The sequence below is a fragment of the Barbatula barbatula genome, assembly GCF_947034865.1.
Source record: "Barbatula barbatula genome assembly, chromosome: 5".
Lineage (NCBI taxonomy): Eukaryota > Metazoa > Chordata > Actinopteri > Cypriniformes > Nemacheilidae > Barbatula > Barbatula barbatula.
In genome coordinates, this window is record NC_136769.1 from 10,815,803 (window position 1) to 10,830,673 (window position 14,871).

The following is a 14,871-nucleotide window of genomic DNA, read 5'->3' on the forward strand; positions in this document are numbered from 1 at the left end:
TATCATATGAATTCAGAAGTCCCTCTGGTAATTATTTGATACAAAGTAAGACATGTTTGCATATTGATGGAGGGGGAAGAATAAATATGCTGTGTGGTTTTCAATCACCAGTGGTACATGTTTTGCTTTTTCAGTTAGAGAAAAGCAAAGATAGAATCTGAAGATGATCCATACTGCCCTCTTTTGGCAAAACCACTCTGTTCACGAATAAAAAGGCATTCCAGCCAGGGGCTTCCAGATGGGCAGTGCTGAGGAAAAGCCGCGCACTGAAGCTACTGAAAGAGGAGGCTCTGTAGACACCTGCGTTCAGTCAGACATAATGAAAGTCACTTTCACAGGTTTGGCCAGTTTTGTGGCCACCTTTGGGGTCCTCAGTTTTGTAGGTCTTGTCCTGGCAATTGGAACAGATTTTTGGTACATTATTGACACATCTAAGAGAGAGAACAACTCTTCGGTATCCCTCAGCTCGCATTCTGGACTTTGGAGGACCTGTAACTGTAAGTTATATTACATATGTTTTTGGAAGCAGTGCTTTTTTGGTTGTTTTGGCACGTGAGGTTTTCACGTGGATGGATGAAGTTATTCTCTCTTACAGTTCATAACCAGTGCTGGCCATTTATGAATCCTTTTGGAGCAGCAAGAAACTTATCAGATTCACAAAGGCAGATACTAAGTAAGATTTGTGTGTCATACCATCCTTGTATCATCCTCATATATGGCGGTTAAGCATTTGTTACAGATAAGCTTCACTTAGCAAATGAAGCCAAATTCTTATGATCATTTTCATCGGTGTTTCATGTTTCATACACTACCAGTAAAAGGTTAGGCACTTACATATTCTTTATAATTTGTTCCCCACGTTATACAACAATAGTAAACACATTAATATAATATTTTGGAAATGTGGCATTTTTTATTTTCAGTCTTTCTTCAGGTATCACCCTGGGATGGTTCTTATTTGATCTGTGCTGGGCTTATATTGGCTGCTTTTTCATTTTCATTTTCAATAGTTTTTTAATTTGACCAAAAACAACGTTTTTGTCATAATGCTTTTTTAAAACCTGTATTTTCTGTATTTTGCTGAACATCTGTGAGGTGTATTGGTAACACTGCGATGTATTGGTATAGCACTGTGATGAAGGGGTGATGTTGAAACAAGTGTGGAAAGACAGACAGGGAAATAAATGCTCTCATCTATTTGATTTTGGCTTTACTAACCTTTTGAAGCAAAATACGTATTGATTGATAAGAATGGAAAAAAAGATGTGATGTTGCAACTGCACGAAAATCCTGTTTCTTGTTCCACTGTATGTTATAGTTATATGAAGCATTCTTGTTCAAACTAAAAGGTATGAAAGACAAACAACAAGGATTTTAAGGCTATATACTGTATTAACCCAAATAGCAGCATGTGAATGTCTATATATTAAGAAACGGAAAATAATTTCCTCAGATCGCTCTATTATCTTTGTATTTCCATGGAAACACTGCTTAATTGGAGAGAAAAAACAGCAGTGCTACAACACAGCTGCAACAAGTGCTCCATGCACTATTATTCCTAAACCCCCCTGCCAACACAACCTACACATTATTTTCCTTTGTTTTTTTCTCCTAAATATGGCCGCTGGCCATAACCTATACCAATGTGCTACATCATAACCTATACCAATGTGCTACATCATTCCAAATGATTGTGTTTCGAGACTTTTTAGTGCCAAACAATCACCAGTAGTGATTAGATTTTTTTTAAATGGGCCAATAAATGTAGAACTGCAATAGTCAAAATTTTGCAAATTTCAAAATGTGTTGGAAATTTATGGAATTGAGAATTAATGAATCTTAAATTAAGGAAGCATAATGATGAAGTATTAAGAGTTTATTTTAATAGTTATTGCTCTCTTGTTCGACCATAGTGAAATATTAAATTTAACTAATTTACACACTCTGAAAAAGTTACAAAAGCTGGCATTAGGCACCAAATATATTGCATATTAGTACCTCAATATTATTACCATGTATACACAGCTGAAGAAGCTTTATAATGGATATTGCATTAAAGTGCACAATCTCATCTTTATTTAGAGTGTATTCACATCCAGATTTGCTGAAGGCTTTAGCAATTACAGCTCTTTAATAAGAAGCTCCCCCCTTTTTCAAGGGACAAAAGGTAATTGGACAGCTGAATCAAAAGCTGTTTTATTCACACTTTTCCTTAAATAATGTCTTCATAAATGAAGTATGTTAAAGGTCTGGAGTTGATTCTACATGTGGTGTTTGGATTTGGAAGCTGTTGCTGTGCACCCACATCATGGGGTTCAGGGAGATCTCCTACAAGTGACACAGACCATAGTTAAGTTTCCACAACACAACAAAAATCCATTAGAAAGATCCAAGGAACATTAAGAGTGGCCAAATTAACTATTTAGTACATTTTGAGAAAAACAACACACTGGTGAGTGCAGCAACAAAAACTAAAATCCTGTATGTCCATATAAGATGAACAGGGTGGATGATGATATTATTCTCTCCATGATAAAAAAACCTTCACAAATTCCAGACAAATTAGAAACACTCTCCAAGAGGTAAATAAGTCAACTCATAAACAACAAAGAGAAGACATGACAACTACAGAGGGTGGGGCTTGGAATGTCTAATGATATGAGCAGACAACATCTAAAATAGTGTTGGCAGTGTGATTCCATGACTTCCTAAGGCACTAGGTCTCTGGTGATTTTTGGTGATACTACAGAAGACAGCATTCAGATTAATTCTTAAATTGTCTGGACATTGTAGAGGGGTTTTTCTTTATCATGGAGAGGAGAATGTCATCAACCACCATTCTTTGCTGCTGAGCTTAGTGGTGTGTTAGTACTGTACTTAAGTACACTTTTTGAGTATCTGTACTTTACTTGAGTATTATTTTTTCTGAGTACTTGTACTTTAACTTCACTACATCTGAAAGACAAATATCATACGTTTTACTCCACTACATTTATAAAAGGATCCAAACTATATACTGTATGTGCTAAACATATTAAGGGTCACATTATAATGACAACTATAACGATAACTATAAAAATGTATTTATTCAAAAGAATAGAATCTTTATTCAAGAGAATAGCAGGGTTCACACCATAACTCTAACGATAAAGAGAACGATATCGTTGGGATTATTTTCAGAACGATTTGTCAGATAGTTTCTGGCAGATAATGTGGTTAACAGATAATGTTTGGCAATGCAGGTTTTATTTCAGAAATAAAGACTGTAGTGGCCGGAAAGCGGTGTGTTTACGGCGGGATATATGTAACAGCAAGTTGGCAAAAAATATGCATGAGCGCACCCTCAGCCTTCAGAGAGAGCATCTAGCCTTTGCTGTCACATTTTGGAGAAAAGACGTACAGGGATGAAAATGAAAGCATCTGCAGGTCATCTACATTCATTTTAGTGACTGAGAACACAAAATAAACATAACCTTATTATGCGCTGGTGTGGACACAAATATAGTTATAGTTACATAGTTATGTGTCACTTGTAGGAGATCTCCCTGAACCCCATGATGTGGGTGCACAGCAACAGCTTTCAAATGCAAACACCACACGTAGAATCAACTCCTGAACTTTAACATACTTCATTTATGAAGACATTATTTAAGGAAAAGCCCACACCTGTGAATAAAACAGCTTTTGATTCGACTGTCCAATTACTTTTTGTCCCTTGAAAAAGGGGGGAGCTACATATTAAAGAGATGTAATTCCTAAAAACGTCAGCTAATCTGGATGTGAATACACTCTAAATAAAGATGAGATTGTGCACTTTGAGGCAATATCCATTATAAAACTGCAACCTGAATACATTTTGGTACACACCTAAAACAAAACAAAATATGTCTATGTCCAAAAATGAATGGACCTAACTGTAAATGGTACTTTTTTTAAAGGGTTACCATCTCAGTGACAGCCATGGTACCTTTTTTGAGAGTGCATACCTGAAACACCCATATCTGCTAAAGAACACAGCATCAACACCACAAAAACATCAAATCTTATAAAACCTGCATTATCACACATCCACTAGCCCTAAGCGGGCTCAAATTAGATTCTGTTTCTGTTCTGCTTTGAACAATAGACTCAATAAGTCTATGTTGCCTGGGTGTTGCTGTGGTAGATAGCACTGTCTACACAAGGCTTAGGTAAATACCAATATAAAGATTCGATATGTCATTCCCCTGCACCCTTGTTTGTTTGTGTGAAAGTGAACCCCTAGCTGAACATTAAAAGACATGCTTATATGTTAAATCATGTCACAGTTTGTGACAAAAATCATACAGAATGGTGTTGAAAATACATGTCAATGAAAAGCTCCTGTCAAATGAAATCACCTCAACAGACATTGGCACGTCTATTGTAATGGCTTGATTAAATGTTATATGTCAGTATTTCTTCATTTACTTTGATGTGATTGCGGATGACAACATATCACTGTTTGCAGATGTCCAAACATGACAACACAAAATGATCTGTGAATTGGCTTTCCATAGAAGTTAATGTATCCTTGAATTTACTAAACGTGCATTTTTAAGTGTATTATTGTCATGTCTATCATTGTGTCGATATTGAAACCATTAAAGAAAATCAATCACATTGTGATCACCATCTTTAATCTTAATGCTTTACAGATACACAATATCTGTCCTTCTGTCTGTTAAAACCCTCAAATCAATATAACATCCTGAGCCTTTATACTGACGAAAAGAATTACCAAAAGGATACAAAATAGAGCCTGTTTACAGTTACATAATAGAACGAGAAATTGCAGAACTGCAGTTGTAAAATTTCTGGTCTACACCGTCTCAAATCGACTCCTGCACACTTCTCTATCACACCTTTCTAGAGATATAATTTGTAGTTTTTCTGAATTAACTATTTTTATGTTTTTAAATTTTGTTAAATACTAACAATATTCCTCCCTTTTTGAAAAAAAAGAAAACTGGAGAAACATGCAAATCAAAATGACAGTAAAGATCCTCTGTATTCTTTAGACCTTAAAAACTACACAGAAAACAAGTTCATATTCACCTTTAAGCAATACAATAGTTATGTTTGCACATGTATTTAGGAGAACTTTAAATAATTGTTTTATGTGATAATCTCTCATTTCATGTGTCTTGTCATGCTGTCAGTCTTTCACGTTGCTGTTGAATGATTTTATGTCACTCATGAGATTTGATTTTGTTAAAAATTCAACACACACTGGACTGAAATGGCCACAATACATCTAGAAATGCTGAATAAAGGACAATTTAGAATGTCAAGGTCAATTTAGTTTCTTATCTTCCCCCAGCTATCGTATGGAGCTGCAAATACAAGGGGTGCATCTCAATATGATTTCTAGTCAGGGCACTCATCAGGAAGTCGGCCATTTTTTAGGGCTGCATAATCCATCCAGTCCCCTAATCTGAGCACAGTTTGCTTCATCCTGAAAATCAATGTACGTGATCTTTTAAAATGACAAACCTGTATTAAATTTGGTATTAATCATAAATGGACATTGCTTAACGGGGAACACAATATATGTTTGATTAATAATGGCTGCGGCCATTTACAATGTTGCCAGGGTCCGTACCACTTCCCCAACTTTTGTATATAAATATATCCTTGTATATGTGATTTGAATACCCACAACCACAAGCTACTGGTTCCATTCTTTCAGTTGAATCATCTGGAAAATATCATGGGCGATATACAGCACTTACAAAGCCTCACTGTGACCACCACAACATAAACTGGGTCCTCGTGCATGGCTTCCAGCTGTGTCCCTATAATGATCGGTTAATTGTTTTTATCAGGGTTTGACTGCAGAAAGAACATACAGAAAAGGTCATTATGACCCCAGTGAGCTTTGCGAATATATCTTAGTTTAATACATTCATACAATAGCTCTTAGTTTCAATAGCGTATAACTAAAATTGCTCTCTGGAAAATGCACATGTGGCTGAATACATCTTTCCCTCATCATGGTCATCACAATGTGAAACAAACATCATCACACAATTTGAAATTATGCTGATTAGCTTTATTGTCATATATTAAAAAATATGTATTTTCAGGAGTGTGCTACTGTATGGTGCTATCATCGAGAACAAAATAACCTACAACATAGATGCTGAAAAAAGTGAAGTAGTAGTTGGCTAGGGCTGTAAGTCCCCATACTGATGCGATCAGATTTTGTCTCTCTCCAGACATGCAAGGAACTTTCATTGTCCTGTTACCTCTCAGTGTGATCGTGCTGTTTGTTGGAGGGATGCTGGGTTTCATCAGCATGTTGGCACGAGCTTACCTGCTGCTGCTCCTGACTGGAGTGCTTCTTCTGTTTGGAGGTGAGCATCACACGCACCCACCTCCCGCTGACCCCACACATCCGTCACCAATGCTGGACTGGTAATCTAGCATACCGGGCAAATGCCCGGTGGGCCGACGCACTTGGGGGCCGATATAATATAATGTTATATTTTTTTAATCGGCCAACGACCGGCCCATAAAGCAGGGACAGCGGCCCATTGGTTCATTTTCCATACTGACACTGGGCTGGCCCAATCATCTCTTGGCGTTCGGTCCAATGTCTGGGTCCATCAAATCCTTCAGAGGCGCAGTCCTTCATTGTTTCGGATTCCTGCCTCCGCTCGCTATGTCATAATCACGTCCCTACTAGAGCAAGCTCCGAGGCGCGAATTTTCGCCAAAGTTCAGATATTTCAACTCGCGCGAACTATGGGAAGCCAAATAATCCAAAAGTTGGACGAGACAGCGGGTATTACAGAGCTCACGCCGCATAGTCACGCCGCAATGAGTGGCGCCAAATGAACATTGTATATGTTTTAAGTGGTCAGTGCAGCGGATTGGTTGGTGCCACGCTGCCCATCGGTTGGCGATAGGAAATTGAATCGCGCAGATGACATGTCAGCGCGGCGTGAGCTCTGTAATACCCCGCTGTCTCATCCCACTATTGGATTGTTTGGTTTCCCTTACTAACGCTCAATTTGCGCGAATCACACCACAAGTAGGTATAGGTCTATCACCAGGGAGTCAGTCAAGAGAGAGTGAGTACACTGGTCCACTTGCACTGGTACACTGGTCCATGGCACTTAGTTCTCAGCTTTGTAGGTTTTTGGGGGAATGGAACAGTAGATATGCATATCTACAGGGACCGCAAGGATGGTGTACTGGTTGGTTGTGTCCGACCCATTGTGGTGGGCCGGTCTGAGTAAAAATGCCAGGGCCCATTTTTTGTCTCAGTCCAGCCCTGTCCGTCACGCTTCACCAAGCACCTTCATCACCAGATATTAAAAAATTATCTGTGTGATGTGCGAAAGGGTTTGTAAAGTGTCCGTCTAGTTTGTTTTTTGTTACTCTCCACCTCTTAATAATGGTTTGATCTGTATTAAATAACTATTTTATTCATAATTTTGTGTCTAATCTTGTTTTATTGATGACAGATTTTGACTGACATTTCTTAAGTTTAACAATTTTTTCAACATTCCATTAGTTAAAAACAAAAACATTACTTTTAAGAGTAATAGGTAACACTTATGTTTACATTTATGCATTTGGCAGACGCTTTTATCCAAAGCGAGTTAGTATGTGTCTAAGGTTACCTTTTGGACTCAATGAAGAATGTCTTGAAATGTGACATGGGTTTTAAGAGATAATCTCTAAAACATTTCTCTTCAGTCTAGGCTGTAACATTTTGGTAAGTTAATGTGGTAAATTTGTATTCTGTGTGAAATTTTTGTGTAAAATATTAATGAATGTTGTTTCCACAGTGACTTATCTCTTTGCTGGAGCTTGAAGCATTCTGCAAGATATTCGCAACATGATTCAGATTTCGTCCAGGGAGCCTAGTGTTATTGTGACATCATTTAAAAAATGGACTCGGGGTTAAATTTCAGTTAGAACCTATACCAAAGCCTCGTCATTCAAATTCTCGTCAGTCAGAGTCTTTCTTTAACAAGATTCTCTTGGTATCTAGAACGGAGGGTTGAGATCCGTTTTCTGTTGCACCATGGCAACAACTACACACTACATAAACTCTGAATTTAATCAGACTGAAATCCCAACATGCAATCTTTGTAAAGTAGCGATGGCCCGAAATGTCACCAGATTACAGATCTCAACCATTCAATTATTGGATTTCCTGGCGATAATTCATCAGCCTCTTCTTTAAAATACAAGCATGATCCGATGGGCTCTGATGAAGATGAGGGCTTTCAAAAGTTATGGGCTTGCAAAAGAAGAAATGGGTATGAGCATCAGTAAAATAGCTTTCAAGTGCTGTGCACTATAATTCCATTTGCATTGATGTACTGACGGTGGAAGTTAATTTGCAAAATGTGAATATTTAATAGCTTCTATCCTTTAAGCTAGAGATCAGATAAACCCCAATAAATAAATGTCATCAAAATTGGACAAAATATAAGCATAGATACAAAAAGTCACGAGTAATCTCATCGGAGTTCGTAGCTATTTGCATGAATTTGTACAATGTGAATCGTTAGAAAAAAGCAACACTGAAGCCCCTTCCCCAGGGGCGGACTGTCCAGTAGGACATTCTGTCAAAGACCAGAATGGCCGTCCCACTGACCAGGGGGACGTATTTCAAACACAAATGTATACACAAAGGCATTAGCGAGTCGGACACGCATTGAACACATTACATCTGTGTTTTGAAAGGTAGAAAGCCACAAAAGTATAGGAATTCCCTTTAGCTAGTTTAACGGAGGAAAAACTGTCGTCTTGCCTGGGCACATGGTCTAAACGGGTTTTCCTGATTCTCTTAATGAGTAACGGGTGTGTAATAAGCAGAATGTACGAGCACTGGGCCCCTGCCTATAGGCACATATTCCTAACATGCTCTTTAAATAACTAAAAACATATAGTCTGCTCCATAGACCAAATCAAAGTCTATTTTAGTTCCTCAAAATAGCAACGCGCCAACAATGTGCCTGAGCACACCTCTTTTTTAGACCAACAGGCTAAAAAGTGTTGGTCTAAAAAAGATTTTGCTTAGGCACATTGTTGGCGCGTTGCTATTTAAATTTTTTGCACAACTGATGCAAATGCATTTGCTATTTAAACATCGCGGCGCAGGAAGGGAGAATTAGATCTGCGTCGGCTGAAACTAGCAAAAACACTTGAGGCGCATTGCGCCCGGTGGACGATAGGGCCCTTAATCGGATGTGACAATTATTAGGACAACTCGTTCATTTAGAGCCTCTTGATTCTGAATGTTTTACAAATGTATGTTCTTCTACTCTACTTTTATAGCTATGTTCTCATTGGCTGGAATCTGTGTCTACATGGCCTACTCCGCAGCCGCCTTCAAAGAAGCTGTGGTCATCTCTGGCCACAAAACCCTGGAGGACATCGACATTTACTTTGGCTGGTCTCTGGTTTTGGCCTCTGTTTCTTTCTTCGGGGAGCTCGGAACAGCCGTGGCATTCCTGCTGGCCTCAGCCAGAGTGAGTCAGCTGACCAATCAGGATGAGGACGAATAATTGGATTTATCAGATATAACGTGAATCATGCCTGTTCTGAGGGCAAGAGGAGACGGATGACACAACATAATGTTTGTTTCTACAAACATTTGTAATGAAATTCAATGTTTACATATTAAAGGAGTAGTTCACTTTCATAATTTATTTATTTTATTTATACTTTTTGAGTTCTGTTTTATTAAATTTGTTTAAAAAAATGTTTTTTAACCAATATGTTGGCTTTTTCAAATTATGCATATCAATAAAGTGTAGTATGTGCAGGAATGTTTAATCATTTAAAAAATTAATTATGTAACACTTTACAACAGGTTTAGTGTAAAGCTAACACAATCTATACAGTTTTTACAGCATTTATTAATCTTAGTTATTACACCGCTCGTTCGAATGCTTGTTTCTTATTGGCCAGTCGCACCATTTGCAGGTTCGTAATTCCCAGATAACAACCTCTCAAAACTAATAACACACGGTAACCCTGATGCAGCAAATCATTTTGACAGTTTATTTCGACAAATTAAATATAAATATGTCTTTTAATAACATATATGAGATTATGTTTACAAACGATTAGTCCAAATTGCCTGTTCGTGACAGTTGAATGTAGGTTCTTACCTTAAGGGCTATTCCTCATGGAAGGTCTGCATTCAGGAAAAATGAGCTAAAATAGTATTTCAAATTCACATTTCAGTTTTTTTCTCATGTACAAGCAGCCGGCTGTTATCTCGAAATAAGCCCCTTCAGTGTCCGCTTCGCATCGGGTCCTGATCACACTGTCTGGGCTTATTTCCGCGATAACAACTGGCTGCATGAACATTATCCCTTACTTAACGTTATAATACTGTTAGTTAATACCGTATTTAAAACAAATACAAATGTTCATTCCTCCATCATGTTAGTTCATTGACATGTTAATAAATACAACTTTTGATAAAAAAATCTATTAGTTAACATTCATGGTAACTAATGTTAACTAAATGTTAACTACTGGAACTTGATTGTAAGGGTACCAATTTTTTATTTAAATCCATTAAGTGGAATTCCATGGATTTCTTCCCGAAAGGAAAAGGTCCACAGATCAGGAAGCAGCAAACAAGATCATGAGGGAATTCAATTAGTCACTAGACTTTTGCACAAATGAAAGCAGATGCTTCACCCAGCCCAGATGGCTGGAACTGTCCCCCGCAAATAGCTTGTTATAAAATTATTTTACAAATGAAGAACAGGCGCAAGGTTTCTGATAACACACCATTATGTCTGCAATTACACTGCAATAAAAAAAATCTAAATTAAGTTCTTGTTGCATCTGCCTGAATGATGGACTATCCATTACAAAACTACAAGCACTTTTCTTATTCCAATTTGCTTTGAAGTATTCTATAAGCAGAGTTGTTGCTAAACATGTAAAGGCACGGGACAACATTTTTAAAGCTGGGTCCTTTCTTTACCTTGATCCATGCACCGCAGAGAACTTCCAGGGCAACGTCCTTAGTTGATGATGACTTGTAGAGAAAGAGGATTGTGCATATCTACTCAAATATTTCATTCAGTTTTATTTAAAGATTGTACACATGTATGGCAAAATAAAGAGGCAGGACAAAACAAGTATAATCTTAAGTTTAATGCAAATGACTGTTAATATAATGTATGAATGATCCTTAAAGACAGAAAGATGTCATTTGATAGTTTGATATGTTGGAAAATGACCAATAGGCTTTGCAATTTATCTGTCAGTAGAACAAGCATGCCTTAATACAAAACCAGAAGTATAGTGGTTATTAGAATTCTTGGGAAAAGAATAGATTAAACACTACGTTGGCAGAAAAATCATTCTTGAGAAAGACGTCATGTCAACCAGTTACAAGTGTTCCCAAGACTTCCAAATATATTAGATCACAAATCCAAAGTTAAGTAAACTCTCAACCATAAAATGGTTCACCATTTACATTTTTTTGCTTCATCTCTCCACGGGCAAAATGTAGAGAGTAAAAGGTAGCGAAACAGATTTCGCATTATGCCCAAAAATAGTTGCATGTCCTACCTATTATAGAGTTTAGCTGTTTTTCTCTCACTTTATTAATAAGACTAATACTATTGTTCATCATATAAAGAATGAGAATTCTTGGTTTTGAGATTCCATTTCATTGTAAAGGTTCGATCTCAATAAGCTCACTAAGGCTGCAATTGGGTTTTAGCCGCTGTTTTCTTTTCCCCAGCAACAAAACTGTGATCTTTGTCTCTCCCCTACGGTCAACTGCAGTATTGCCAATCTATTATTCTGAATCTCTTAATATTCCTCACGTGCACCTTCTATAGCTAGAAGATGAAATCCATCTATTCCTCTGGTACGACTGGGACCTTAAAAAGTCTAACAGTCTAGATTTATGCATGTCTATAACAGTGGCCAGCACTGTACAAAGTGCTATAAAAATTCTCTGTGATTAAAATAAAATTCAATATAGATGTTAACGTCTTGCATTACTTTTGTGTTTGATAAATAACATTATAAAATATCATTTTGTCATTTTAGATAGAATATGGCGATAATGCAGTGTAAGTTGCCTCTCAATAGAAGAGAATGTAGATATCTAACAAGAATTCAATTCTTAAATTATTTATATTTTTAATTTGTCATTAAATAAATCAAAACATTCATACCATAATGCCTGTTTACAATGAAATACCGCTTGAACATATTTGGAAAAAAGTTGTAACCCTTTAAACATTGCATTTCACATTTCACCTCCACCGCAGACTCAAATTATTTTCTACCACCACCGAAACGCATCACATTCAGCCACCCTTCTACCTTCTTCACTGCGTCAGGGCCCTCACCTCGCACTGCAACGCTCACTGTCATCGCACCGGAGCAAGATGCGTCTTAAACTATCCTAAATATCGGTACTTTGAGACGTATGAATATTTATCACGCTGTCAACCCTCAAACCCAAGCTGCACAGTCGTAAAAATGTAAAAGTGAGCGGATTCGGGGCAGAAGAAGCCACACTTTACACTGGCATCAATTACGGGGAGCAGTTTGCAAATAAACAAAGCTGCTGCCTCTCATAAATTCTGCTCGTAATTACGCACTGCAGATGCATGGAGGGAAGCAATGAGATGCAGGCAGACGTTATTTATCCCATGAAGTCACTGGTGCTGCCGACAAGATGGAGCTGATCAAATATTAAAGAGCAGCATATGGAGGTGCTGGGTATGAGGAGGCCAACAGCAAGGTAGGCATAGAGGGGAGAGAGGGAGAGACGAGGAGTGGGTGTGAGAGCGATTAAAAGAGAGAGACAGAAAAGGAAGGAGAAAGAGGAAGGAGTGGGTGTGACGGAGATGGGGAGAAAGCAGAGAGAGAGAGAGAAAAAGAGTGTGTGTATGACTGAGGGAGTTAATGAGACAGAGAGAGAGGGGGAAAAGCTGTATCACTTGGCATGTCAAACCGCAGTCGACCTAGATGTCAGCAATATGGAGATGGGGCTTGTGAAGTAGCTACTGTGTTTTTGGGCAGAGGAGTCTGGAACTGATGGGATTGAGGTTGGGGAACATGCAAAGGGAAGCAGCTGCCCTTCTTGTTCTTATCTATTGTCATTATGAGTTCTCTTTGCAGACCTACCTATGAGTGTATTTTCCTTGAAAGAATATTTACTAAATTATGGCTGACACTACACTGGATTTTAGAATTACAGTTTTTTTATTTTCAGACGCACTTGTCATTCTCAACCTAACCAGCAGGTGGCAGTACAACACTGAGCATGAACATGAATGATAGAGTTATCGATATTCTCAGCCAGTGTATACATTGGATGGACCCAGTAAAACGATAATGAAGCGGTTAAAAACTCTATTCCTTCAAACAACCCCCTTCTAGGAGCACCACACTATACATAAAACCAAGAGAGCATTTATTGAACATTGAATCAGGCATAACAATTCTTCCTCTAAAAATATGAATAATATTCCATTGTGTCGGTAAAAGCATTTTTATACGTCTGCCTTGAAAATGCACACTACAGACTGCGTGTTTGGGAGACAAAGAAAAATGTCAGAATATAAATTTACTGCCTTTGTATAGAAATGTTTAAGAAAAAGGTTTTAGTGAATCAAAGAGTATGACGTATGGAGACAAATAAAATAAAATGTCTGCATATTATCAGACCATGACAATCAGATTCACGCATTACACATCGGAATCATTGCTCACATTGTGAAATCCAATGCAAATCTCATGCATGAGATTTTATTAGATACGTGAGAACCGTGATTTGTGACTACACGTGCCAAAACAAATAAACAACAGCAGATTGTAAGGTGCACAGCTGTAGATTTCATGAGGTTTCAAGGGTTACGTTCCAAAAAGTAGCCTATAATATGGACTTCTAACTGTGTATATCAATCCGTAATTTAAACAAATTGTTAAAATATGTTTCTACCAGTGTTTGAACCCAAACCGCTCCCCTTGGGAATGCGTGAACAGATGTTCTCAAACTCTCTAAAAAATATGAGTGAGGGCAGAAATAAGACGATGAACCAATTTATTTAGACAGAAGTTTTATTTTTAGCACTGGCCATGTGGCAGCAACACAATCTGCATTCAAGGTATAATTCTACATTATATTTAATGGATCATAGTAATTCCAGGAAATTCAAAGGAGTGTGTATATCTGGAGAATAAAGTGGGCAATAACGTTTACCGCTTTCCATCTGTTCAGGTTTTTACATTTTTTCTTTTGACAAGAATAATTGAAGCCTTACTGAAGAACGGCAGATAGACATTAAGGGTTGATATTAAAGCATTAATGTAATTCCATTACAGTAACGACAGACGCTTCTTGACATATTAGAAAGCACGGCTTCCATCAGTTCCTGGGGCAATGAGTTACATAACCTCATTGTAAGGTGATGGTATATAAAAGATGAGAGTTATACAGTGAAGCTGCACCTCAGTGAGGTTCAATCTCACAATATGAAGCCCTGTAGTCATTCTTTGCTTGTGTTTACAGTAAAAGCATTCCCATGTGTGCACACTTGGCCTACTAATAACTTTGTAAACTGAGCATGCAAACAATTTGAATAAAAACATATCCATAGCACTTTTTTTTGCAAATGCAATTATATCCATAATGCAGCTTCATACTGCAGATGTTCAAAATGTGTAAAGGCTCTTTTAGGACAAGACACGATCTCTGTCTTTCAGCTAATCCGTGGTTTTATCTATTCAGTTAAACTCGTTTCTGCCACCACAGGCGTCTGCCAATTTAATAACTGATATTATGGTTTTGAGCTAATGTCATTTTCTATTTCCCAATATAGATATGTTAAAA

The 14,871-nt window shown here is 37.6% G+C and overlaps 1 protein-coding gene across 1 annotated transcript; it reads left to right on the forward strand.

The window, feature by feature from the left end:
• Window positions 1-319: 319 nt before the first annotated feature.
• tmem114 (transmembrane protein 114) lies at window positions 320-9,550 on the forward strand (the record flags this gene model as incomplete). The annotated part of the gene is made up of 4 exons (XM_079455570.1): window positions 320-497; window positions 596-673; window positions 6,240-6,377; window positions 9,321-9,550. The coding sequence occupies 4 exons, from the start codon at window positions 320-322 to the stop codon at window positions 9,548-9,550; spliced, it is 624 nt and encodes a 207-aa protein (XP_079311696.1).
• Window positions 9,551-14,871: the final 5,321 nt, after the last annotated feature.